The following is a 24,874-nucleotide window of genomic DNA, read 5'->3' as shown; positions in this document are numbered from 1 at the left end:
TTTATTGGAGTAATAATTTTAGTAAATTTAATTTTTTTTTAATTTAATATATTATACTTGAAACATATTTAATTAATAATTTATAAACAAAATTGTAATAAATTATCTAGGTATATGCATTGCTCAAAAATGGATTTAAAATCAATTTTAATGAACAGAAGGGATTTACAAATTTTAAATACTTGGGACAAGTTGACTTATAATTATAAAAAAAATGATCTGTAAATTAATTGCATATTTATTTACATTTTTAAATCAGTGTGTTTATGTTTATATGCATACCATTAAATAATAGCAGCAGTATCCTTCAAAATTTTTATTTAAGTTTACAAATTGCGCAGTAATTTGCATTTATCGAATCCTTCGGTCGTTTCAACTTGTATAATTTACTTATTGATTTTCAACTTGTATAATTTACTTATTCGTTTCAACTTGTATAATTTACTTATTGATCGCAGCAGGTTATATCTAATGTATGGCCGTTTATTAATCAAATATGTTTTACATTAAAAAGGCCATTATGTAGTTAAACCCTAGCCTAATATCAAGTACAACCTATTTGTTATAGAACTAGCTTGGTTTGCTGTTTGTTTCGTCATAAGAACAGTACACCTTTACACTTATTGGCACGCTTTATTTTTAAGTTAATTTGGATTGGCTTTAAGGGTGTCCGAATTCTTTATAGCCTACGCAGTATGCTTAACCAACCAAAGCGTACATGTTAACCTTGTTAGCAACGATTTTGGCTTTTGCGTTCGCCGTCGCTTTAACGCTCGTGTAATTTTGCAACAAATTTGTTTGTAAGTTTGTAAAAACCTACGTTTTTTGTCTAAAAGAATCGGCTATGTTCTGTGAATATGTTTTTAATGCTTATTGGTCCAGGAATTTTGAGGTATTTAGTAAACACGAGTTTTTAAAATCAAGTAACATGTAAAGAATTTGTTTTAAGGTTATACAGGTAAGATAGTTGTAAATAAGCAAGATATTTATTCGATTTCCACCACCTTGACACATTTATTGCAAAAAAATAAGGCTGAGATAACTAATTGACATTTCCTTAGTGCAAATGGTCATCAGTTAATATTGAAAATGAGACGAATTAGACAATTTGGACAACTTCTGGTTACCTACCGCACGAAGCTGTGATTTTCCTATTTATAAGCAGTCGGATTTTACCTTTAAATTATTTATTTCTTTTCTTATAGATAATGACAATGATGAGGGATTAGGTAAAATTTAGACCACAAGCTTCACAGTGCTTTTAACATTATTGTGAAAGGACTGCACAGAAAATCAATTTAAACAACTACGACTGGAAGATGCTTTGTGTTGCAGTGCTTGTAAAATTGAATGCTACTCAAAACTCGACTGATCACCAAAAATAAAATTTTGAATAAAGAACCACTGTAATCAGAGCAACTAATCATTGAATCTTAATCAGTTTGATATAAATTTCAAGAAGATGGCGACTGCTGTTGCAGCCTGGCTGCCGTTTGCAAGAGCTGCAGCTATAGGTAAGTTATAAAATATTAATAATATCAATTAGTTTCCTCTAATTAGACATGCCCTATACCCTGTTGTGTTTTTAAGAACCATAATTAATTGAAATTTTTATCAAAGCATATTTTATTATTTCTATTGTGATATTGACTTTTCCAACGCGATACAAAACACGTTTAAGTTTGTGAATAAGTTAAAAATAGCTCGAACGCCAGCTGTTTGCTTATTATCAGACATGGTGAGATTACTGAACTACAAGGCTATATTTGTTCGATTGATATGTACGACAAGCATATGCTTATTGCGGTTAATAAACATTATAGATAAATAAATTAAATTTAAATGAACAAATAAAAACTATGATAATTTTTTGCATTCAATCAATAATAATATAAGTTAGTCAAAATTGCATACTATTTTTTGCGTAAAATATACCGTTTTTAGGCTATACCCAATAAAATTGGTAATAGAATAAATTAGTTATTTCATTAATAATCCTCTGCTTAAAAACATAATTTTTGACAGCCTAAAAACTATTTTTATGAAGTGAACATGGTTTTTCTATTTGTGATCAATTTCAATCGATTCTCACGTCAAAAAGCTTAATTTTTTAAAGTAAAATAAGGTGCTTGTACACCTTATCCCAAAGGGGCCTGTCATTATACATGTATTACGCCTGTATTTTCATATTACCCATATGTACTTTTATGCTTGGTTTTCTGCTATTCAGTTGATACGAATTTTATCGGGTGCTGACAGAAGTATTTATGATTACCGCGTTAATGCTAAGACTGGATTTCTAAATTTTAAAGTTACTCTAACCACATATGAAGTGGTGCAGTGTTAATAAGATAAAAAGCAGACTTGTTTAAGTTCAATGTTACGTATATAAGGTGCGGGAAAATAACTTTGTAATATGCCCTTGAAGTATTGATCTTAGCAAAAGTAAATGTTATATATAAATTTGATTTAAAATTTGATCAATTGGCGTTACGATAGCTTTAATAAATACATTGCTTGTTAATTTGTTATTACAAAAAGCGTGTGTTTTACTTTGCTTTGGTTAGGAATTTTAGTTATACATGCTTTTCTTAAAAAACTGACCTTATTAGTGATACACTTTAAAATTTGTTAAAACCTTTTAATTAATCCGTTGGTAAATATAAAGTGTAAATATTAACTGGTATTACTGTCCCATATATTTGCAACTGCCAACCCGCGCCGTTTCACCTCTGCATTATTAATATCCAGCCTTTTTAATTATGGTAGATGGGGCTAGCAGGGAATAATGTTCGCTACCGAACGTCAAGATTCTTCTTAAAAGCGATTGGATTAAGATTTATGGCCTTAACTGCTTCATCACAAAAAAAAATTATGGTTAACAAAATCTCTTAAATTAAAACCTATTTGTTTATTTGCGTTTAGGTTAGTAAGGGCAACGTGTGATTTTTAAAAATACTTTGTAATTTAAATACTGAACAGGCATAATAGATAAGTTATCAATCAAATGATTAAAATATTATAATGTATTTTTTTCATGTTTAGGCTACAAGATTTAAATTTTTTTTCTTAATTTTAAATAAATTCTTTGTAACGAATCGGTTTATTGAGATAATCGCTATAACGAATCTGAGATTTAGGGTTCATTATTTTAATGCAATAATTACTTTGTTTGCAATTTTTTTAAAGTCATTTATTTTAAAAGTTGTCAGTCAGAAAGTAGTTTATGCCGTTGCGCTTAAAATTGTTTCAAAAAATGAGAGTTACTTTGTCGTTCGCAATTTAAAATTGCAATTCACGTTATCTTTTGATGCTTTTTTAAGACAATCATACCCTTACTGCTACTTTAAAATTTCGCGGTCCACCTTTTACTATGTTACGCTTTTTATTTTGGAACGTTTAAAACTGTTTCGCAGACAGTCGTCTAAGATCAATTACTGGCACATTAAAGGTCAATGGTGAATTATTTATATCACTACACGACACTCTATCTAAATCCACTAAAAGCAATACGCATTGGAGAAACTTGTCATCGCGACAAAGTTTTTATTTGGGAACTTTAAATCAAATGGGTTTGATTTGCAGTGCAAGTCTTTTTTACACTATTACATCTTAACCGCAAATCTGCAACGGAAGGGTACTACGTCTATTATAATATAGATTTTAATGCCTTTGTTTTTGCCGGTCGCTTCCTGAACTTAACCTTATTTTGGGCTAAGGGCCTTTAAAGTATTGATTTTGTTATTAATTTTAATTGTACACAAGAAAAAAAAATTAATTTTGGGCGCTGGGTAAATTTTACAGTATAAGTAAATTTTAAATATTGTCAGTTTTTTTAGAGTTTTTTAAACGAATATATATGCTTTTGAATATGTCTTATTTTTATAGGCTCAATTAAATTTTCAGTTACCGTAGCATAAGCAAATACCACGTTTTTAGGCGAATTTGAATAAATGTTAAGTAATACATATATAATTTTAAGTGAAATTTTATTATATAGGTTATAGTATTATTTAAGCAATGTTTATGCTTACGTTGATAATAAAGATAAGCATTTTTGGAAAATAAATAAACCCATTTTCCAGCGAAGGAGCTATTACCTTTAAAGTCCACCTTAAATTATTTATTGGAAAATAAATGCACCTATATAGATAGCGTCTTTATGTTTATAGAAAACGTGTTTGTGTTTTTAATACGCACTAGCTGCCATTAAGAGATAAATTCACATCCAATTTAATCTCTATATAATGTAATTTTTATATTTCTCTAAATATTTACACTATCTAGACCTTCAAAAAACATTTTTTAATGTTTAAAGACAGTTTAATGTTTATAATGTCACAAAACCGAATGTATACTTTTTCAAATAGTGTTAAAATTAAATTAAATAAATTTGATTTTAATAGAAATTTTTAATATATAAAAAAAGAAATGTCTGCAGTAACAACTGCATCTTGTATGTTGTCTCACAAAAGTCTTCAAAAATTAGAATATGGTAAGAAACCCACTTAAAAAAATATATATCTGTTTAAATTAATGTTATATATAAGTCTATTTATAAATATAAATATTTATATTTTTTTTTTGCCGCGATTTAAATCAAATTAAATATTTAATGTTGAACTTTATTAAAAAGGCAAGGCAATAGTAAATTGTAATGCGTCTAAATTTAGAATCGTCCAATTTTTCGGTCCAAAGTTTTTTGCTCGGCTCAAAAAACTAAACCACAAGTCACGTGACCCCGTTCAAAGGTCAATATTTTTTTCTAAAAATAGTCGCTCCGAAATTGAAAATTCTCTCTCGGCGAGGGCTGGGATCGATTTTTTCGGGTTGCAAGTAGCTCGGATTTTAATTAACGCATGACAATTGCGCGCTGCCAATGCCTTATAATTATACTCTCAATTCTCCTTTGTCGTTAATTAGCCGTGTGCCATAGAATTGTATTGGTGAATTATTAGAGTAATATCGTGTTTGACATGTAACATGGCAAAAAAACAAAATGGTGATAATTAAAAACAAAAAATAACTTGCTTTAAAAAATAAATTAAAAATAAAAAGTAAATTTGTAAAAATTAAAAAAAAAATTAAAATTAACATAGTAAAAATCAAATTTAAAATGCTTTCAAAAAAAACTTTTACAAACTTTACTGTTTCGTACAAAAAAAATCTGACTTTAAAATTAACCATGCAATTAATGTAAAAAATTATGAGCTATTACTGATGCAAGTAGTTAGAATAATGCCCAAAGCTTTTATAGTTTTGAGAATTGAAAGTGTAATTTATGAGACGTATTAAATACTTGATGTTGATTTATGTGTTTTAATTCGGATGTTAAATATTTAATGTCGAAAAGAAACGATGTATTGTGATATTATCTTATCTCTGGAGATCATATAAAACACTGGGCTAAAGGGTAGCATATATATTTTGATATAATTAATTAACGAATTTTTTTTATTAGCATCATTTTTTTATATGACACAATATTAGCATTATGTGTAACTATTTTTTTATTTAATAAGGGTGACAATTTTTTTTTACCTGAGAAATAAAGTACTTGCGATGTTTAAATGGTATGGCATTGGTGTATTTCGAACCCATACGACCGTTCGGTCCGCAACAAATGCCTTTTCTACAGAATTCATTATATTTTTAAATACCGGTTTTTCAAATTTTATTTAACTATTATGTACAAATTTGGCAATCTCAAATTATCCGATATAAAACTGTGATGGCTATTTTTGTTGAAATTAATCACTATAAACTGCCATATAATTCATTCATTATTTATGAAATTCTTTATTGTGTAAGAAAACTGAATTGAATGATCATTAAGTATACTTACATAGGATTTAAATGTTTTCTTTCTTATATAGTCTACAGCTCCATTTTTTTCGGCTTTATTCTAGTATTTTTTGCAACTGAAGATCTATTTTTGCCTTTGTTAAAGCTGTCATATTTATAAATTTATATTTTTTAGTTTAAAAAATTAAATTTAGTATATACATTTTTTGGCATAGTATTCAAATTGATTTTTATTACCTTTTTTAGGTTGGGTACCAGTGGCAACCAACAACCTTCCGCCTATGCCTTTTAACCGCCGTAAGGCAAAAGATGAGGTCATCACAATCAACGTCAGCGGAAGGCAGTATCAAGCCTGGAAGAACACTTTGGAGAAGTACCCAGACACGATGCTGGGAAGTTGCGAGAAGGACTTCTTCTACGACGAGGAGAAGAAGGAGTACTTTTTTGACCGTGACCCGGAGATCTTCCGGCACATTCTAAGCTTCTACCGAACCGGAAAGATGCATTTTCCGCGGACGGAATGTATCAGCTCGATCGACGACGAGCTGGCGTTTTTCGGAATCATGCCGGAAATGATAGCGGACTGTTGTTACGAAGACTATCGCGACCGGAAACGCGAGAACGACGAACGACTTATCGATGACAGTCCAACTACTGATGGCTTAGCTGGAGGCCTAGCAGCATTCGGTAAACTCATTCCGACAGCCTCAAAATCACTCCGCAAGACAATGTGGCATTCCTTCGAGAACCCCCACACCAGCACCCCGGCCTTGGTGTTCTACTACGTCACGGGGTTCTTTATTGCCGTGTCGGTATTTGCAAATATCGTTGAAACTGTACCGTGCGGTTCCCGCCCCGATACTACCGAGAGCATAGCATGCGGTGACCGGTACCAGCTGGTTTTCTTCTGTTTAGACACCGCTTGTGTAATGATTTTTACCGTCGAGTATTTTATGCGGTTATTCGCAGCCCCAAATCGCTGTAAATTTCTCCGATCGGTTATGAGTATCATCGATGTAGTCGCCATCTTACCTTACTACATCGGGCTCATTATCACGGATAACGAGGACGTGAGCGGGGCGTTCGTTACGCTCCGAGTTTTCCGCGTTTTTCGAATTTTTAAATTTTCCCGCCATTCTCAAGGCTTGCGGATATTAGGCTACACGCTAAAGAGCTGCGCCAGTGAACTGGGTTTCTTGTTGTTTTCGTTGACAATGGCCATTATTATTTTTGCAACGGTGATGTTTTATGCAGAGAAGGGGTTGGCGAATACCACGTTTACCAGCATTCCTGCTGCATTTTGGTACACTATAGTCACCATGACAACTCTAGGGTAGGTATTTATTACTTAGCCTTAACTAACTGTACCTGAAGTCTTTTTGCAATTAAAAAAAACTAAAAGTGCATAACTGTACCAAATTGTCTCATTTTTCTACGACATGCTAAAGTTAAAACTTTATCATAATTTACACTATTGCATATCTTTAGATTTGTAATAACATATGACCTCTGCTGTGGCCTTGTTCCATCATATTTTAATTACTGCTCATGCAAACGTTTTTTTTTAATGTTTTTTTTTAGGTATGGTGACATGGTGCCGCAAACTATTGCAGGAAAGCTGTTTGGTAGTGTATGTTCACTCAGCGGTGTTCTTGTCATTGCATTACCCGTTCCCGTTATTGTGAGTAATTTTGGGAGGATTTACAGTCAGAACCAAAGGCAAGATAAAAGAAGAGCACAAAAGGTAATTGAATTTTTTGTATATGTATTTATTTTTTATCTAAATGGAACGACATCACATTTTAAATGAAGAGTAAAGTTTGATAGTTGACCCAATTTTAAGTTGATTCTGGCAATTTTGGATATGTTTGATATATTGCCATTAACCTGCCGATTGCTTTTTGGTTTGGCAGGGGGTAACGCTATAAAGTTTCTTTTACGATTTTTTGCCTAAGTTATTGGAAAATGTAATCATGGTCTAAAAAACTTAAAAAAATTCATATAAACATACCCATATACAAACCTAAAGGTTAGGTCAAGTTACTTTTCTTTTAGTGGCTTTTATAAACACTGTATAAAATAACTTCGAAGCCAGTTACATAATACAATAAAAGGCTTAACTTTTACGTGTCAAAAATCGCATCCTGGTTAAATAGCACGTGTAAACGATTATCAACAACATATTAAAGTGTGTATCAAGCGCGTATTATAATATGCCTATTATTACAACATAAAGAGCCGCACTTAGCGTTGTAGTTACAGCCCCACGCGGCCTGTATAAGCTTATCTGCTTGGGCTTTCCGGCTAATTTCTTCTCGAAGTATTATCTGACGCTTTACGGTGAATTACGTTGAAAATTTTGTAAGGAATTTGGACGTATATTGTATTGTGTTGATGCGTGTTCAACGCTACGGTTAAGCTTTTGAAAAGAATGATTTTTTACGTTACGTTTACTACAATAATACAAGTAGGCTTAAAGTATTTGGACGAAAACTAAACTATGTCTGTAGCAGAATTATGCAAAATAATTAATTTAAAATTCAAAAATTTAATTTATTTTGTGCATTTGTCATATGTGAAATCTAAATATTTAATTTGAAATTTCAACGCTTGTTTACTATAAAAACCTTATTATTTTTCTTTAATTAATTCGCGTGGCTTTGAATCTGTCAGAAAAAAATCAATTTTTTGTTGTTTTTTAGCGAGCCAGACTTGCGAGAATTCGAGCTGGTAAACCTACTGGCGGGACCTCATATTGTCAGAAAAAGAAAGATGAACATTTCGACGACGAAAGACCTTCTGAAACCTCGGTAAGTTTAAATAACGTCACTGGTTTGTCACGTGACATCATTGGTCGATCAAATTTGTGTGTTTTTAATTTTTATTAAATTTTTTTTAGAGTGAAAGTAGTAGCATTCAGAAAACAAAAAGCGACAATAAAAACAACAACGCGTTTGAAAAACAACATTTTCATTTGCTTCATTGTTTAGAACAAACCACAGTAAGTTAATTGTTTACATGTTTATTAAGAAAAATATATATCTAGCACATATTTACCCTTGTTTTCTATATATAATGGAGCTTAGTGTACGATACAAATATATATATATATATATATGGTCAACCCCTTATACATAAGTACCTTACATTTAAACCAATTTTAATAAACCCTTTACTTTTAACATTTGAACCCCCTGACATACGAACCCTTTTATCTAAACCCCTTACTTTATACCCCTTTATTTTAACGTTTTATTTTTAAACAAATAATTTAGTTTAAATAGTTATATTTTATAAAACTTAAGTAATGTTAGATAAGTTTTTTTTTATTAATGTGGTATTTAATTGTATTTATTTAAAAGTACTGTCAGAATATTATATGCTAATTGGGTATATAAATAGCTCAAGACCAAAAAAGCCCTTCTTACATAATAAACCAACCGAGGCGAATTGAACCGTAAATGATGCAATTTTTATGCTGAGACATTTGCTTTAAAATGCCCATTTAAAATTACTGTAAAACTTGCCTTAAGACAATGCGGCTTTGTTTAAGCGATTGATTTTTTCGTTTCTGCTAATGTAAAATCAATATTCGACTTTGGAATTGGAAAAATCGAAGTTCATGGTTTTCGTCGATTTTTTTGACGATTTAATCTTGGTGCTTAATGGAAGATAACTTTATTAAATAAATGAAAATAAATCTTGTGTTATTTTCAGAAAAAAATAAATAAATCAAAAAAAATTTAAATTTAAAAAAAAAATAATTTTTTTAGGACCACGATATTGTCGAAAAACGTTACTCTCCAAACCCAAGTACCGCCGTCACGATTCGAACCCCAAACCTTTCGCACAATCCCGACGTCACAGACACGATTTATCATCAAAAAGCAAGCCCCTCTTCCTCCAGCTCTTCACATTCCTCTTCTTCATATAACTCTCGACCTCAGCTCCTGGTTGTTTCTAGATCCGGAAGTCTAAAACACAACGGAAATGACGTCAACACCATAACACTTGAAACAAGTCCAAAAAAGTAATTAAAACACAAATATTTAATTTTTTTGTATTTTTTTAGTAAGACAAACTTAAAATCTGGTTAAACATGATTTTTGCGGTTAAAAAAATGAATTAATTTTTTGTTTTAGAAATCGAAAAATTATACGTCACAGCTCATCGTCGGAACAGCTGATCACGCCGTCACGTGACCACTCTTTGTTTTCGTCGTCACGTGATCTCTCGTACTTTCCGGTCGCGCTGAATAGCTCGTCTTCATTGTTTCATAACGAGAACCTGCGACCTATCGACGATGACGTTATTGGTGACGTAGACGAACCTCCCGCGCATCCATGCGTGCCAGAAATTGTGACTCCCGATCTTCACCAAGCGGAAGAGTTTGGCGGAACGGCGTTCCCGGATTTTTGCGACGTCCAGGCGCCTGGGACGCTATCAGCCCCCCCTCTTACGTCATCAGATGCGTCATCGTCGACTTCTGGCGTGACGGACGCGTCGTCGGACTATTGTCGCTACGGCGGAAGCGACGGCGACGTTCGCTATCCGAACTTAATTCCGACCGCAGCAAAGAGCGATAAAAATTGCTCGAAAAACCCAAACTTTATACAAAACAAAGTAAATTCCGATCACCATAATAACCACTTCTCACTAAGCGGTCGTTATTTAGGCGGTCTTGCCGAGTCTAAGAATTCAACGCCCGACATTAGCTTAGTAAGTTGTATTTCCCCTTCTGGGGATCAGAAAAACGGTGTTGAAATGGACGTAAGGAATTCGAGCGACAAAGGTAGTCACTTGCCAACTCATATAAACACGAACGAGACTTCTAACTCGAATGTGGTAAGAATATCGACACTGTAGACAATGAATATTAAACCTAGGGTGTAGTATTTACTATAGTGTTTGCTATAGTGTCGAATTGCATAATGGTGGGATAAAGATAGTGATGGTGAAGGTATGGAACATTAAAAGCGTTTTATAAGTCGAAAAAGTCTGTAGGTTTAAGGAAAATAATAATGCTATATTGTTATTGGACTACTTTTCAACCTAAGATAACTAAGCCACACATTTTTTTGCTGTTTTACCCCTTATCTTGCCTACTCTCTGCCATATATGTAAAACGTCCAGTTTTAGCTATTTCAATCTAATTTGAACTGTTATTAAAAAAGCATGCTGATGTGTGAAAAAACATCACATTAGATAGTGTGATTTTTTTTAATAAAATTTTAATAATGTCGAAGCGCTAAATTACTGTTTTTGTTTTGTCGTTTTTAAAAAAATTGACGGCTGCAAGATGTAACTTTTAGGCGTAGTATTTTACCAGTTTTATTTTGCTTTTATCTTTTATTGTGATGTTTTTGCAATAATATCGCCATTTTATCGCTATTTACTGTGATTTTATGATTCTAGTGTATTAAATTATCATTTTAATAAGCGCTTATAACAAACAATTACACAAGGCACAACGGTTTTACGATTTCGCGACATTTTTATTATGTGCTATTTATGTTTTCTTATATTAATTGTAATGTTTCAATGTGCCGGTAACCAAAATAAAATATACGACCCGGAAAAAAGGTGTTTCTAAAATTACCAACTTAAAGTGTTCGAGGATAAACTTATGTTAAATTTCGTTAGGAGCAGTGCCGAGCAATTTTATGTTCAAAGGTCAAGTGGTACGTAACTATGGAAACTAGACTCTTCGAAAAACCTGCCTACGTCTGCTTTGAAGTTTAACATTTGGTTGACATTACGGAGTTAAAGTGCTTTTGTGTAGGGCGCACTTGTGGGTGCTACGCCTCTAGTCCAATTATTGTAGCTAATTAACCAATGAAAGCTATTAAAGAATCTTATAGTTGTAAAGTTAGTTAGGTATCGTGTTGTTAATTTACGTTTATAGCCTATATGAACTGATGAAAGTTTAAAAAATAAGCTTTTGTCTTTGAACACTTATAAAAACGCAACCTAATTTATGTTTGTTTTAAGCAGTTAAATTAGGGTTTTATTTTTGTTTTAATTTAAAAATAAAACAGCAGAAATGGGCTGCGGTAATTCAACCCCTTCAAAAAATGGTAAGAATTTTTTTTAATGTTATTTTATTACAAATTGAAAATGCTCAGCTAAAATAAATGTTGTTTAAACTACAGAATAATAAATATTTAAGGTAAAGTGACTTTAAAATTTATAAGTTTGGCTTTGTTGTGCAATACTTACCCAATTAGTAATTTGATATAGTTTAAACAATAGAAATAATATTTAATTTGTTTTTTGTTCAGGTGTAGGTGCAGTTGCTACCACAGGGTAAGTAAATATTTAAAGAAAAATTAGATTTGTAAATAACTTCAACACAGCGACAAAACAAGAAAATGCATAAAAATATATTAACAATAAACAAAATATTAATGCAATGTGAAATAATTGTTACCTAATATTATGATTTAATACATGACATATTATTTTTTATAAGTTTGACTAAAGGTATGCACACTATATTTATATACATTCTTTTAGAAAAAAAAAATTTTTTTTAAAGGAAAGGACCCAACAACTACCCAGACTTGAGTAAGCATAACAACCATATGGCAAAATGTCTTAGTCCTAAACTTTATTTCGATTTATGTAAGAAGACAACAGCAGGGGGTGTAACATTGGATCAATGCATTCAAACTGGTAAAAAAATGATTGTTTAAATTAAGTTTATAAAAAAATAAAAATTGCCAAAATATTTTAGTCAAAAACCCCAAATTTAGGTGCACGAGGCAAATATACCCAAATTTATGACTTTCCACTTAAAATTCTTTAAATTTTTTTTTGATTAAAAAAAAGATTTTTGTGAATTAAATTTTTTCTACCTTTAATGTTAATTTAATGTTACATACATATGCAAATTTTAAAATTGAGTTTTAAGAGTTTTAATACCAAACATTTTATTTTAATTTTAAAAGGTGTTGACAATCCAGGCCATCCATTTATTATGACAGTTGGGGCAGTAGCGGGTGATGAGGAATCTTATGAACTATTTGCTCCTCTTATGGACAAAATTATAAGCGCTAGACATGGTGGCTATGGTAAGAAAAACTTACTTAAAATAGGAGATTAAAAAAACTGAATGCTTTTGCCTAGATATGAGAAAAAATATATAATTGAATTTAAAAAAAAATTGTGTAAATTAAAAAAATTTTTAGGAAAAGATGAAGTCCATCGCACAGATTTAAACCCAGAACATTTGGTTGGAGGAGACAATCTTGATCCCAAGTATGTTTTGTCCTCCAGAGTAAGAACAGGAAGAAGTATTTCAGGACTTGCTCTTCCTCCTTGTTGTGACAGAGCTGAACGAAGAGAGGTATTTATTTAATTTGCAATGAATACAATGCTAAATTATGTTTTAAAATTCTGCCTCTATGTAAATATTTTAAAGTCTTACTTGTGGATTTTGCATTTCTATCTTCTTTTCTGTCTTTCTGTTTTTAATTGTAAGGCATTTTAAACACAGGTTGAGAAGGTCTTGTCTGAAGCATTGTCATCTTTAGATGGCCCATTCAGAGGCACTTACTATCCTCTATTAGGTATGAGTGATGCGACACAAGATAAATTGATCGAGGATCACTTTTTGTTTGACAAACCTGTTTCACCACTTTTACTCGCCTCTAGGATGGCAAGGGATTGGCCGGAAAGCAGAGGAATCTGGTCAGTTTCTATCTTTTATTAAAGTTTTAAAAGAAATGATTTTTTTTTGATTTTTTTAGAAACTTTTTTTAAGCACTTTTAAGCAAAAACATTTTTTGAAGCCCCTTATTGGGTAAATTGTGTTTAAATGCTACTGTTTTTTAGTTAAAATGCTACTGGGTTAAAAAGTTATTTAAAGGCTATGTTTAAAAATGCTACTGTTTAAAAGATTTCCTCTCAAAAACCTAATAAAAATTTGATAAAACCTACCAAAAATAATGATATAAATGATTAAAAGCGGTATTAATTAAGAAATAATCTTCAAATAATAAAAACAAGAAATAGTTGTTTAAAAGTGATTTGTCTTAAATTTTTTACTTTTAGGCACAACGAAGAAAAAAACTTTTTAGTTTGGGTAAATGAGGAAGATCACAGCCGAGTGATCTCCATGGAAAGTGGGGGTAACATGAGAAGAGTCTTCACTAGATTCTGCGAGGGATTGAAGAAAGTGGAAAATGCAATTGCAAAGAATGGGAACAGTTTTATGTGGAACAAACATCTTGGTTTTATTCTCACCTGCCCCTCAAACTTGGGTACAGGATTAAGGGGGGGTGTTCATCTTAAGGTGAATAATATTTTAAACCTTATAAAAATTGTTTTTCAATAAAAAAGTAAAATTTTACTTGTGTGGTAAAGAGGTTTAAAGCTTTACAACTATTTTGGTGTATTCTCCACTGCCTCCATGTTGTAGCGTTTTAAATATAGTCCTATAAGATCTTCTGCCGAGCCCAGAATTAAACAGATTAATAAACTGATAAAAAGCTAAACAATTTCAAAACCGCTAAAATAAATTTAAGACTGGGTCTTGGTACCAAATGTTACTCTATGTTTAAGCGGGAAGTCAAATGAAATCTAATACTATCATCGTTTAAAGTATTTTATTTTAGTTTGAATTACATGTGCCGATTTATAAAGCTGTTAAAGTGTTGTCTGTTAAAACAGCCTGCTGAATGATTTATTGTCTTTTTAAAAGCAAAGCAATGTGAATAGTTTGATATTGAAATTGTAAACTATTGTTAAAATGAATAAGAATAAAACACTGAAAGTTTTTATATGCTGTGGTTTTGTAAGACTACAAAGCTTTTTTAAATAGCCTAATTTAATTTTTTTTTTGATATCTTGGCTTGTTTTTTTTAATATATATTTTGCACATTATTTTGCATAAATACAATTGAAAAAGTATTTTTTCAAAAATTTGTTTAATACACGTATTTTTTTTGTTAAAATATAAGGTTTTTTATTGTTTTTTATGATTTATTCTTCTTCTATATTTTATTTTATTTTGTGATTTACAGATTCCACTCACAAGTAAACACGAAAAATTTGAGTCAATTCTAAAATCTCTTCGCTTGCAAAAGAGAGGAACTGGTGGAGTGGATACAGCTTCAACTGATGGAACTTTCGATATTTCAAACTCAGACCGGTAATTTTTTTTTTTATATAAGTATAGGCATGTATTTTAGCAATAAATTTTTCCTGTAGGCTTAAACAGATATACCAGCAGCAAGTTAAAGTAATATGAACAAATAAGGTCCTTGGTTTAATCTCTGTTGCTTTTGCTGTAGCACCCCTGAGTAAGGCACTGTATTTAGTATAAACGCTGCTGAACCAATAAAAATTAGCAGGTTAAATTACATGAGATTTACAAACAATAATATTCCAAAGTTTAAAAATAAATTCAAACAGCAAAAATTAATCTGATGTCCTGTCAGATCAAAAAGGTCAACAACCTAAATTATATTATTTTGAAAGCATTTTTTGATTATTTTATTTATTGTTTTTTTAAGTCTTGGATCTTCAGAAGTAGAACAAGTACAGTGTGTGATTGATGGAGTCAATCTCCTTATTCAAATGGAAAAGAGACTTGAAGCTGGTTAGTTAAAAAAATTTATTAAAACAACATTTTACAAACTAAATTTAATTTTAGTAATACAAAATTATGTTATTATTTTTTAATTAGCCCTTCTTGAAAGGTTATGTTAATATGTTTTTGTTTCAACTTTTAAAAATATATTTACGATTTTTAAGGACAAGATATTGATGACTTAATTCCGACTGACAAGAAGAAACCAATTGACCCCAATTACCCTGACCTTGAAACTCACAATAATTGGATGTCGAAATGTTTGACCCCAGAAATTTACTCAAAACTTAAGGATAGAAAAACTTCAAGTGGATTTGGTCTTACTAATGCCATACAAACAGGTTAACAAAATTATTTTTCTGCAAAACTATTTATTTATATGTTGGTGATGTTTGTAGTGGTAATAAAACTTGTCTTTATTAAATAAGGTTCTGGTTTTGATTCCCACTGTTTTCTTTTTATAATATACACCTTGAGGTTAACACTACAAATAGACGGAAGCCTCTGCCAGGCTAAACCAATAAACAATTTATTTATTCAACTTAGGCCTAGGCCAGGCTAGCAATTGATACACTATGTTAATGTTGTAAAGTACATCTTCTTATATTGATAGCCTAAATATATTATATAACAAATGCATAAAATATATCTGTTTTCATATTATTAGCTGGTTTTATTTCTGACTATTTGTATTTTTTAACTTATTATTTAAGTTAATGTTGTTGCCAATTAGTAAGCTATTGTTGTTTCTAAACTCTGGGTAATTACTTAGAAGATGCCGCTATGTTCTAGCGATTAGAATTAAAAATTTGGGTTTGTTTATTTTTTAGGAGTTGACAACCCAGGCCATCCATTTATAATGACTGTTGGTATAGTGGCTGGAGATGAACAAAGTTATTCGACTTTCTCTGAATTGTTTGATCCAATAATTGATGGAAGACATGGAGGGTAAGAACTTAGTTTTAATTTTTAACCTACTGGCAAAATTTTAGATACAAATAAGGTCAATTTTATTTACTAAAAAATGAACTATTTAAAAGTTTAAAAAATAGGTTTAAATAACAACTAATAATACACATTTAAATAAATAAAGCAATTTCAATTAAAGTTATTTTAATTTTTTTTATTTTCTTGTTCAGTTATTCACCATCTGACCTTCACCAAACTGATCTTGATTCAAGTCATCTAAAAGGAGGAGACAACTTGGATCCAAATTATGTTTTATCATCGAGGGTTCGAACAGGTATGTTTCGTTTGTTTTAAGAAAATATAATAGAGTTTTTTTAACTTGTAAACTTAAAAAAAAATTTTATGGTTAGCAAGCAAAAGTTAACTGTTTTGTTATTATTGAAAACATTTAAAATAATATTATTGTTGTTATAATTTAAGGTCGTAGTATTCGTGGTTATGCTCTACCACCTTGGTGCAGTAGAGGGGAGAGAAGAAAAGTGGAATCGGTGGTGACTGATGCACTTGAAACACTAGATGGCAATCTTAAGGTTTAAGTTTGTTTAATATTATAACTTTTACACTAAAAAACTTGCTTTATTCATCAATCAATGACAATAAATAACATTTTAGTGTTTTATATATAATAAAACTTTGCAAGTTCATAACATGACTTGTCCCTTTATAGAAGCAGTAGGAATTAAACCCAAGACCTTATCTAGAAGTCATAAGTTCTATTCACTACAAGATGTTATAAATTAATTTAAAATACATATTTTAACAGGGCACTTATTATCCCCTGACTGGAATGACTGAGGAAGTTCAGGACAAATTAATCGAAGATCATTTCTTGTTTGACAAACCTGTTTCTCCATTACTTACTAGTTCTGGGATGGCAAGGGACTGGCCTGACGCTCGTGGAATTTGGTGAGTGGATATTTTTTTCTCTTGTGTTATAAATTTTTAAAATGGAATTCGAAAAACAAAATATTTTTATAAAGCAGTTTAACTTATAACAGATATCTCTTTTTTTGCAAAATGCTGTTTTTATTAAGTTTAGTATAGCTTTATTGGTAAAGTTCATAAAATACCCTAGTGATAAATAAAAAAAAAGAAATCTGGTAAAAAATTTTTTTTTAAATTTGACTTTAAAAAGCATGTTATATTTATGCTTTACTTACTTTTTAACAACACCTAAACCTTGCTAAAAAAACATCTACTTAGCACACCTGTATATTTAAGTACCCTATTACTGTACTTCTCATTAATATTACTTGATTTGTTTTTAAATCAAAGGCACAATGATCCTAAGAACTTCCTGGTGTGGGTAAATGAAGAAGATCACATGAGAATTATTTCAATGGAGAAAGGTGGAAACATGAAAGCTGTGTTTGAGAGATTTTGCGAAGGCTTACAGAAGGTAAAAAAAAACTTTGAATGTTGTATTAATAACATTAGTAATATGAGCAGATATCAAATTTATCAATGTATATTTTAAAGGTTGAATCAGCAATTAAGTCAAAGGATCAGTCGTTTATGTGGAATGAACATTTAGGTTACATTCTAACTTGCCCCTCTAATCTTGGCACTGGACTTAGAGGAGGTAATTAAAATTGCACTTAATTTTTAATGGCCTAACCCTTAAGATTCCTGGTTTAATCCCAATTGTTATTATTTTAAATGTCTTTCTATCTATTGTTTTATGTATAAATTTTCTCTTGATGTGTCAACGCTAACTTCACAGCCTAAACAGAGCCCAGTCTCCAATTGCATTTAGCAGTTTTGGATATTATTGAGCATAATGCCAGATAATTAACCTGTTTATAGGTTTTGTGCTTTTTAGTTTTAGGTTAGAATCACAATATATATAAACCTTTTGCATTTATTTTTTAAAGGTGTTCATCTTAAAATACCATTACTCAGCAAGCACAAGAAATTTGAGTCAATTTTAAAACTACTTCGCTTGCAAAAAAGAGGAACTGGTGGAGTGGATACTGCTTCAACTGATGGAACTTTTGATATTTCAAATGCAGATCGGTGAGTCGTAAAAAAATTAAAACTAAAAATAGATATTATTGTTTAAAGTATTTGTTTAAAGTATTTATATATTACGTAGGCATATACTAAAGAGTATTTTATTAAATTTTAGATTTTTGAAAATGAATAATAAAATTTTTATGTTGATCTTTAGTTTGGGGTCATCCGAGGTTGCCCAAGTTCAATGTGTGATCGATGGAGTAGAACTGATGATTGAGATGGAAAAGAGATTGGAAGGGAAAAAGGGAATTGACGATTTAATTCCAAAAAAGACTGTGGTCATGAAGTCAACTGCTAGTGAGACGAAAGTCTCGACCGCAAAAGTAACAACTTTATTTTGTCTTTTTTATTTTTTATTTTTAAGGCACGAATGCTTTATAATAGTGTTGTTAAAAAACAGTTATATTTTTTATTATTTAGGCTGTGGTAAAATCTTCTTTTGATAATTTCCCTGATTTGTCCAAGCACAGTAACTGGATGGCAAAATGCTTGACAAAGGAAATTTATGAAATGCTAAAGGACAAAAAAACAAGCACGGGTAATTTAATAAGATGGTATTATAATAAATGCTTTAGTTAAATTGATTATCTTTACATTTTTGTGGGTTTGGTGACCATGTGTTAATATCCTATATTATCTCTATGTAAACAATAATATTCATTAAAATCATGAAATTAATTTTGTCAAAAACCTAAACAAAAATGTTAAATGTAATTTTCTTAAGCTTCCCTTTTAAAGTTTTAAGTATTTTTATCAAGAAAACTAAATAAAATTTATCTTATAAACATTTTGAAAATTATCATGCAATATTAAACTTGGTAATACTTATATTTTAAACTCTCCTATTTATTGGTTTTTGCAAGGTTGTACATTGGATAGTTGTATACAGACAGGAGTTGACAACCCAGGTCACCCTTTTATCTTCACTGTGGGTTTAACAGCAGGAGATGAGGAATGTTATTCTGTGTTTAAGGAACTCTTTGAACCAGTTATATCAAGTAAGTAACTATACTTTAAATTTATACAAAAAAATTACAAATTTTGATAGCCTATCAAAAATTTTATATGATTAATTTTGCCGAAAAATGGCATAACTTTAATAATATTTTATACTGCGAAAATCAAAGATTATTTAATAACTTAGCTTTCTGATTATAAGGTTGAGTTTTGTAAAATGTAATTTTTTTTTAAATAAAAATGAAAATTATTTATAATGGAGCTTAGTGAACAATATATAAATGTATGTTCAATTTAAATGCCTACAAAATGGATAAAACTGCCGTTTGTGGTGCGCGAGTGAATAACTGCCTGCAAATATTAATTAAGAAATGTGACCATATTACAACAATTAGAATCTTAAACAAATAGCAGGATAACAACTAGTTATATTTAATTTTTAAGAGCGCCACAATGGTTATCCTGTTGATGGAAAACACACAACCGATCTGGATGCTTCCAAATTGCAAGGAGGAGTCTTTGACGAGGATTTTGTTCTTTCCTCCAGAGTACGAACTGGTCGCAGCATCCGTGGACTTGCTCTTCCTCCTTGGTGTGATCGAGCTGATCGCCGATTGGTTGAGAAATATTCCAAGGCAGCGTTGTCAAAGTAAGGAATATAAATATATTTAAAAAGTTTAAATAATAAATTAAATAAATCAAACCGAAGGGTTTTTAAAATAGATTTTAATATTTTTTTGATAATATACTATATTTAAAAAAATTTGTATATGATAAAGCTTTTGTAGGTACAACAGATACCCCTACAAATTAAATAAAGCTACTGTTTGTGGTGCCTGGCAAATATTGGTTAATTTAGAGAATTTGTTTTGTTAAAGGGTAAAAACTTAAACAACAATAAATATATTTAGCAAATTTTGCCTCTAATAGCAAAATTAATTGTTTATTTATAACTTTTATTTAGATTACAAGGAGATTTGAAGGGAAAATATTATCCCTTAAATGAGATGACAGATGCAGATCAGGAACAACTGATTCAAGATCACTTTTTGTTTGACAAACCAGTTTCTCCACTTCTTACAAGTGCAGGTTTGATACATTTTTCTATAAATAACTAGCTTGCTGTAAAAAAATTGGGAAAAAATGTACAAAAAACAATGTATTTTTGTGGTAGCAATAAAATAATAATATCAAATTTATAATTTAAAACATGTAAAAACTAATAAATATTTGTACATGAATTATTTTATGCAAGATATTTTGGATATTTTATGCAAGATTTTTCGTATATAACCTTTTGTATAGCTCTACCACTACGGTTGTATTTTTAGGGTTGATAGTTTAAAAAACCTATGTGTGGTGTTTGTGGAAAAAGCAATGCTAATGTTTTACCTAACACATAGTAACTTTTTTAATTTATGATATCATAACAGGTATGGCCCGTGATTGGCCAGATGGTCGTGGCATATGGTTCAACGACCTCAAGAACTTCCTGGTGTGGGTAAATGAGGAGGATCATCTTCGTCTTATTTCTATGGAGAAAGGAGGAAACATGAAAGCTGTTTTTGAAAGGTGATAATTTTTTAAAATTTTGGTTTTCAAAATTTTGTTTTAGTAGTTGTTCATTTTTATTGACTGTAATCTAATTGGTATAGTCAACATATTGCTCTGGTGTCTTTTAAATTATGAAGTTAAACCACATACGTAAAAAACACATTTATTAATTACAAGTTGTTATAAATCATTGAAATGTGTAACAAGTGTATTGCTACCCCAATAAAAATGTAATAAATATGCTCCATACCATTAAACTTCATATAATACTATAGTTTCAACATTAACATTTTGAACAGGTTTTGTCAGGGTATTACTGAGTTCGAGACCCAGTTGAAGCAGAAGGGGCAGCAATATATGTGGAATGAACATCTCGGTTTTATTTTAACTTGTCCATCTAATTTGGGAACTGGTTTAAGAGGAGGTGTCCATGTTAAATTACCTCTACTGAGCAAACATGAAAAGTAAGATTTTTATTTGTTTCAATTTTTGTTCTTTTTATTGTTCAAAGTATTGTAACTTAATTTTAAACATTTTTTGTATTGAATCAGAAATTTTTTTCGAAAAACTATCAATAAAATTAGGCCAATGCTTAATTGGCAGCACAATTATCGGGCAATTATAATCTATAATATTTCAAACTGCTAAAGGCAACTTGAGACTGGGTCAGGATAACTGATGTTACCCTATGTTTTGGTTGAGAAATTAACCTTTGCAAATTGAGATTAAATAAATATAAAAAAAACTAATAATCAACACATAATTTTCAAAAATGTTTTTTTTTTACCTATTAGTATTTTTCTAAACCTAATTAATTTATTTTGACATAAAAAAAATGTGTCTGGCTTTTTTTAAATAATTGGGAATTAATTGTTAAGTTGTTTTTATTTAAAACAAGTTGTGAAAGAATTTTCTTTTGTTGGGAACAAATATTACCGGCTGTGTAAATCCTTTCAGCTTTTGATTGTTGTAGCGATTACTACAACACTTTTTAAAAGGGTTCTATTTTTATAACTGCTTTGTCATTTAAGGTGACTAAAATGACCTCAAGGTTAAAACAAAAATTTAAAATTACTACAAGAATGTTACAATAAAACTTAGTGATGTAAATACCTGTTTGATGTTTTAGGACTTAAATATATAGTTTAAATATACGATCTCTGATTTTTTTATTTTAGGTTTAATGAAATTCTAGGAAATTTGAGATTACAAAAACGAGGAACTGGTGGAGTTGACACTGCTTCTAGTGATGGGACTTTTGATATCTCCAATCTGGATCGGTAAGTTAAACAAAAATTGTATACCTCAATAAAAAGGCAAACTTTACAGCTTGAATAAAAATCAATTTTATTATTTAAGCCTAGCCCCCCTGTTTGCCTGTTGATTACTAAGCTATGTTTTTGACCTCCGCATTTACCTTTGTAACGTTCGCGTCTTTTATTCTTTCGTATCATAAGCCGTATTATAATTTAAAGTTTATTATAGCGAAAAGATACACATACAAAACGTTCACAAACTCGTAACCCGAATACTACCACCGTTTTGCCTGCACTTAAATCAATCCGGTGACGCCCTTATCAGCGGGTGCAGACCAATCATTAATTTAAAGGCAAATTAAGTGATAACGCTATTTGTTACACCTTTGTTATATTATTAAAGAATGCTAGGACATTAGATCTTTAAAAATTTAACTAATATTGAGTTGCAGAAAAGCAATTTTTGATTATATTATTTTATCCACAATGTAAGATGCACAAAAAAAAACACATTTTTTACCTCAACCCAGTCCAAGTTAACTTGGGCAGTACGGATATAATAGATTTTAATAGCCTAGTAATTAGCCTGCTAATTGGTTTTGGCTGTTGCAAGAGTAGGATGTCATACTATTCATAGCTCCATACTCAGGGCTGCTACTGCATAAAAACGATAGTATTAAACCAAGGCTTTGTGTAGTACAGGGAAGTGTTCTAACCACTACACCATGTTTAGTTTTCACACTGTGACTTTAGGCATACTTAGTAAATGTTAATTAATTTTTTTTGTAACTTTTAGGCTTGGATCTTCTGAATTGGAACAAGTACAATGTGTTGTTGATGGGGTTGAATGTCTTATCAAAATGGAGAAAGCACTTATGGCTTCTGAGAGTATTGACTCTCTGATGCCACCTAGCAAGTAGAGCATGAGCCATGTGAGTAAGAGAAAATGGCTTTGTATGTATATAAGAGATTACTATATATTTTTTTAATTTTTTAACAATTCCATTTTTTATTAATACGAATTTTAAAAAATGTGCTGTAATTATTTTTTAAAATTATTTTTTTATCAAGAATGATTAAAATAGTCAATTGGTTGCCATTTACTTAGTTAACAAAATTATCAAAATTTAACTAACCTTAGTATATTTATTTTTGCAATTAAATTGCGTTCGTGAAATTACCGAAGTACTAAGCAACAAACTGTGAGATTTATAGCCATAAATATTACCTTGCATCTAATTAAAAGCTATAAACTGAAAGTTCAAAAATATTTTCTTAAAAATCTTAATTTTTATATTTAGTTTTTATCAATTTTTTATGATCAAGTGTTAATATTTAGTATAACCTTTTAAAAATAGTGTTTATTTGTATTTCATATAAACTGTGCCTTTTTTAAACGCCAAATCCAATTTAAGTGTTAAAACTACATTCTAAACCAACTGTGTTACCTTACATATAAAAACTGTGTTAAAATTTCTTCATATTTTTATACGAGTTTTTTCTTTGCCATTTTTTTTTAGCTGTATAGCGTGTGTTTAAATGTATAATTTTTAAAATAAAATAAATGTTAATTTTGATTTAAAAAAAAAATTATTTAATTAATTATTTTTATTTGGCAACGATTAAGTTTTAGAACATTAGGGGGAAATCCCAGAGCTGATAGTTTTGCCAACTACTGTTTATAAATAATTAATACAGACAGCGCGGTTTCGCGAAGTATAGGCTTTCGGTCGTTATTTATTACATTATAAAGACACTATTTAAATAGGGGTTTTAAAGAATTGCTGGTTCTAAGGAATAGTTAAAAACTCGTTTGTTAGTTGTTTTGAAGTTACAGTTATATTTTAAGGCAAAAACTAGTATAGAAAAAAGAAAAAAATGGCAATTACCAACGCTTGTATAACTTCAAATTATCCGATTTTGGTATTAGATAATTGCTTAGATAAGATTTGGAATTTAAACGTCTCTATGCTGGTAAATTATAGATTTAATAAATGGATAAAAATATTTTTTTGATTGAATTTTGTAATTATTTATAATTTAAAAAATACTAGCGTTGTTCACAAGTTTAACATACAACTACAGTCATGTCGCAAAAATCTTACAGAACATAAATTTAGAATTAAAAAGACAGTGGAACAGATATTTTACTGCATTAGAAATGTATCTTAGACAGCTAAGTAAACAAATGTACAAGTTTTTCTTGTAATTAAGAAATACAATTTTTGTTTTTAAATGTCAGCATTTATTATTTATACGAAATGTCGCCGTAACAAGAGTACAGTTGGCTGTATATAACATGTTTTATAAGATAGCGAAATAAATTTAACTAAAAAAATAACATAGGTTAAATTGTAATTGACATTCGCTCCATTTTAAGAAAAAAAATATCACTTCATTGCTTTAAAAAATTTGGATTACGCTTTAAAGCCAATGGGAAAAAATGTGTTTAAGATTTAAAGTGTTTCATTCTGTTATAGTAAGTAGGCTTAAATTAAATCGAATTAGTTATAGCATTTTAGCGGTTACTGCCTTTGATTTATGCTGACAATGTGTTAATTAAATAAAAAATAAAAGGTGATATAAAATAAAGCCAACGTTATATACTTTTTACTTTACGGCTACTTTTAGTTGTTTTTAATTGGAAAAAAACGTCTTTAAACTTTTTTGTTTGTTTTTGGTACGTTTCAACTACTTTTTAGTTAAGTTAAGTGTTGCAGTT

The 24,874-nt window shown here is 30.2% G+C and overlaps 2 protein-coding genes across 2 annotated transcripts; both read left to right on the top strand.

Moving 5' to 3' along the window:
• Positions 1 to 1,218: 1,218 nt before the first annotated feature.
• Positions 1,219 to 11,306, top strand: LOC145749513 (potassium voltage-gated channel protein Shal-like). Its single transcript, XM_082565297.1, has 7 exons — positions 1,219 to 1,514; positions 6,052 to 7,138; positions 7,387 to 7,549; positions 8,508 to 8,615; positions 8,705 to 8,806; positions 9,579 to 9,835; positions 9,948 to 11,306. Exons 1-7 carry the CDS (start codon positions 1,463 to 1,465, stop codon positions 10,669 to 10,671), a joined length of 2,493 nt encoding a protein of 830 aa, XP_082421423.1. The 5' UTR covers positions 1,219 to 1,462; the 3' UTR covers positions 10,672 to 11,306.
• Positions 11,307 to 11,795: 489 nt separating this feature from the next.
• LOC145749512 (creatine kinase, flagellar-like) lies at positions 11,796 to 23,722 on the top strand. The gene is made up of 26 exons (XM_082565296.1): positions 11,796 to 11,882; positions 12,087 to 12,111; positions 12,344 to 12,480; positions 12,756 to 12,878; positions 12,996 to 13,153; positions 13,304 to 13,497; positions 13,861 to 14,101; positions 14,832 to 14,959; positions 15,324 to 15,409; positions 15,565 to 15,741; positions 16,231 to 16,348; positions 16,540 to 16,643; positions 16,790 to 16,899; positions 17,133 to 17,275; positions 17,645 to 17,768; positions 17,849 to 17,951; positions 18,244 to 18,385; positions 18,540 to 18,708; positions 18,806 to 18,923; positions 19,249 to 19,383; positions 19,787 to 19,991; positions 20,307 to 20,431; positions 20,776 to 20,914; positions 21,196 to 21,360; positions 22,075 to 22,176; positions 22,949 to 23,722. Exons 1-26 carry the CDS (start codon positions 11,849 to 11,851, stop codon positions 23,070 to 23,072), a joined length of 3,429 nt encoding a protein of 1,142 aa, XP_082421422.1. The 5' UTR covers positions 11,796 to 11,848; the 3' UTR covers positions 23,073 to 23,722.
• The last annotated feature ends 1,152 nt before the right edge of the window (positions 23,723 to 24,874 follow it).

The sequence above is a fragment of the Corella eumyota genome, chromosome 4 (genome assembly GCF_963082875.1).
Source record: "Corella eumyota chromosome 4, kaCorEumy4.1, whole genome shotgun sequence".
In the NCBI taxonomy this organism is placed as follows: Eukaryota; Metazoa; Chordata; class Ascidiacea; order Phlebobranchia; family Corellidae; genus Corella; species Corella eumyota.
This window is presented reverse-complemented; position numbering and strand designations above follow the sequence as displayed.

Bases quoted from the DNA above. Each gene is read 5' to 3' on its own strand.
- LOC145749513 (XM_082565297.1), top strand. From the start codon at position 1,463: ATGGCGACTGCTGTTGCAGCCTGGCTGCCGTTTGCAAGAGCTGCAGCT. The intron at 7,550-8,507 runs GTAATTGAATTT...GTTGTTTTTTAG, and splicing joins ATAAAAGAAGAGCACAAAAG to CGAGCCAGACTTGCGAGAAT. The intron at 8,807-9,578 runs GTAAGTTAATTG...TAATTTTTTTAG, and splicing joins ATTGTTTAGAACAAACCACA to GACCACGATATTGTCGAAAA.
- LOC145749512 (XM_082565296.1), top strand. From the start codon at position 11,849: ATGGGCTGCGGTAATTCAACCCCTTCAAAAAATG. The intron at 11,883-12,086 runs GTAAGAATTTTT...TTTTTTGTTCAG, and splicing joins TTCAACCCCTTCAAAAAATG to GTGTAGGTGCAGTTGCTACC. The intron at 15,742-16,230 runs GTTAACAAAATT...TTTATTTTTTAG, and splicing joins TACTAATGCCATACAAACAG to GAGTTGACAACCCAGGCCAT.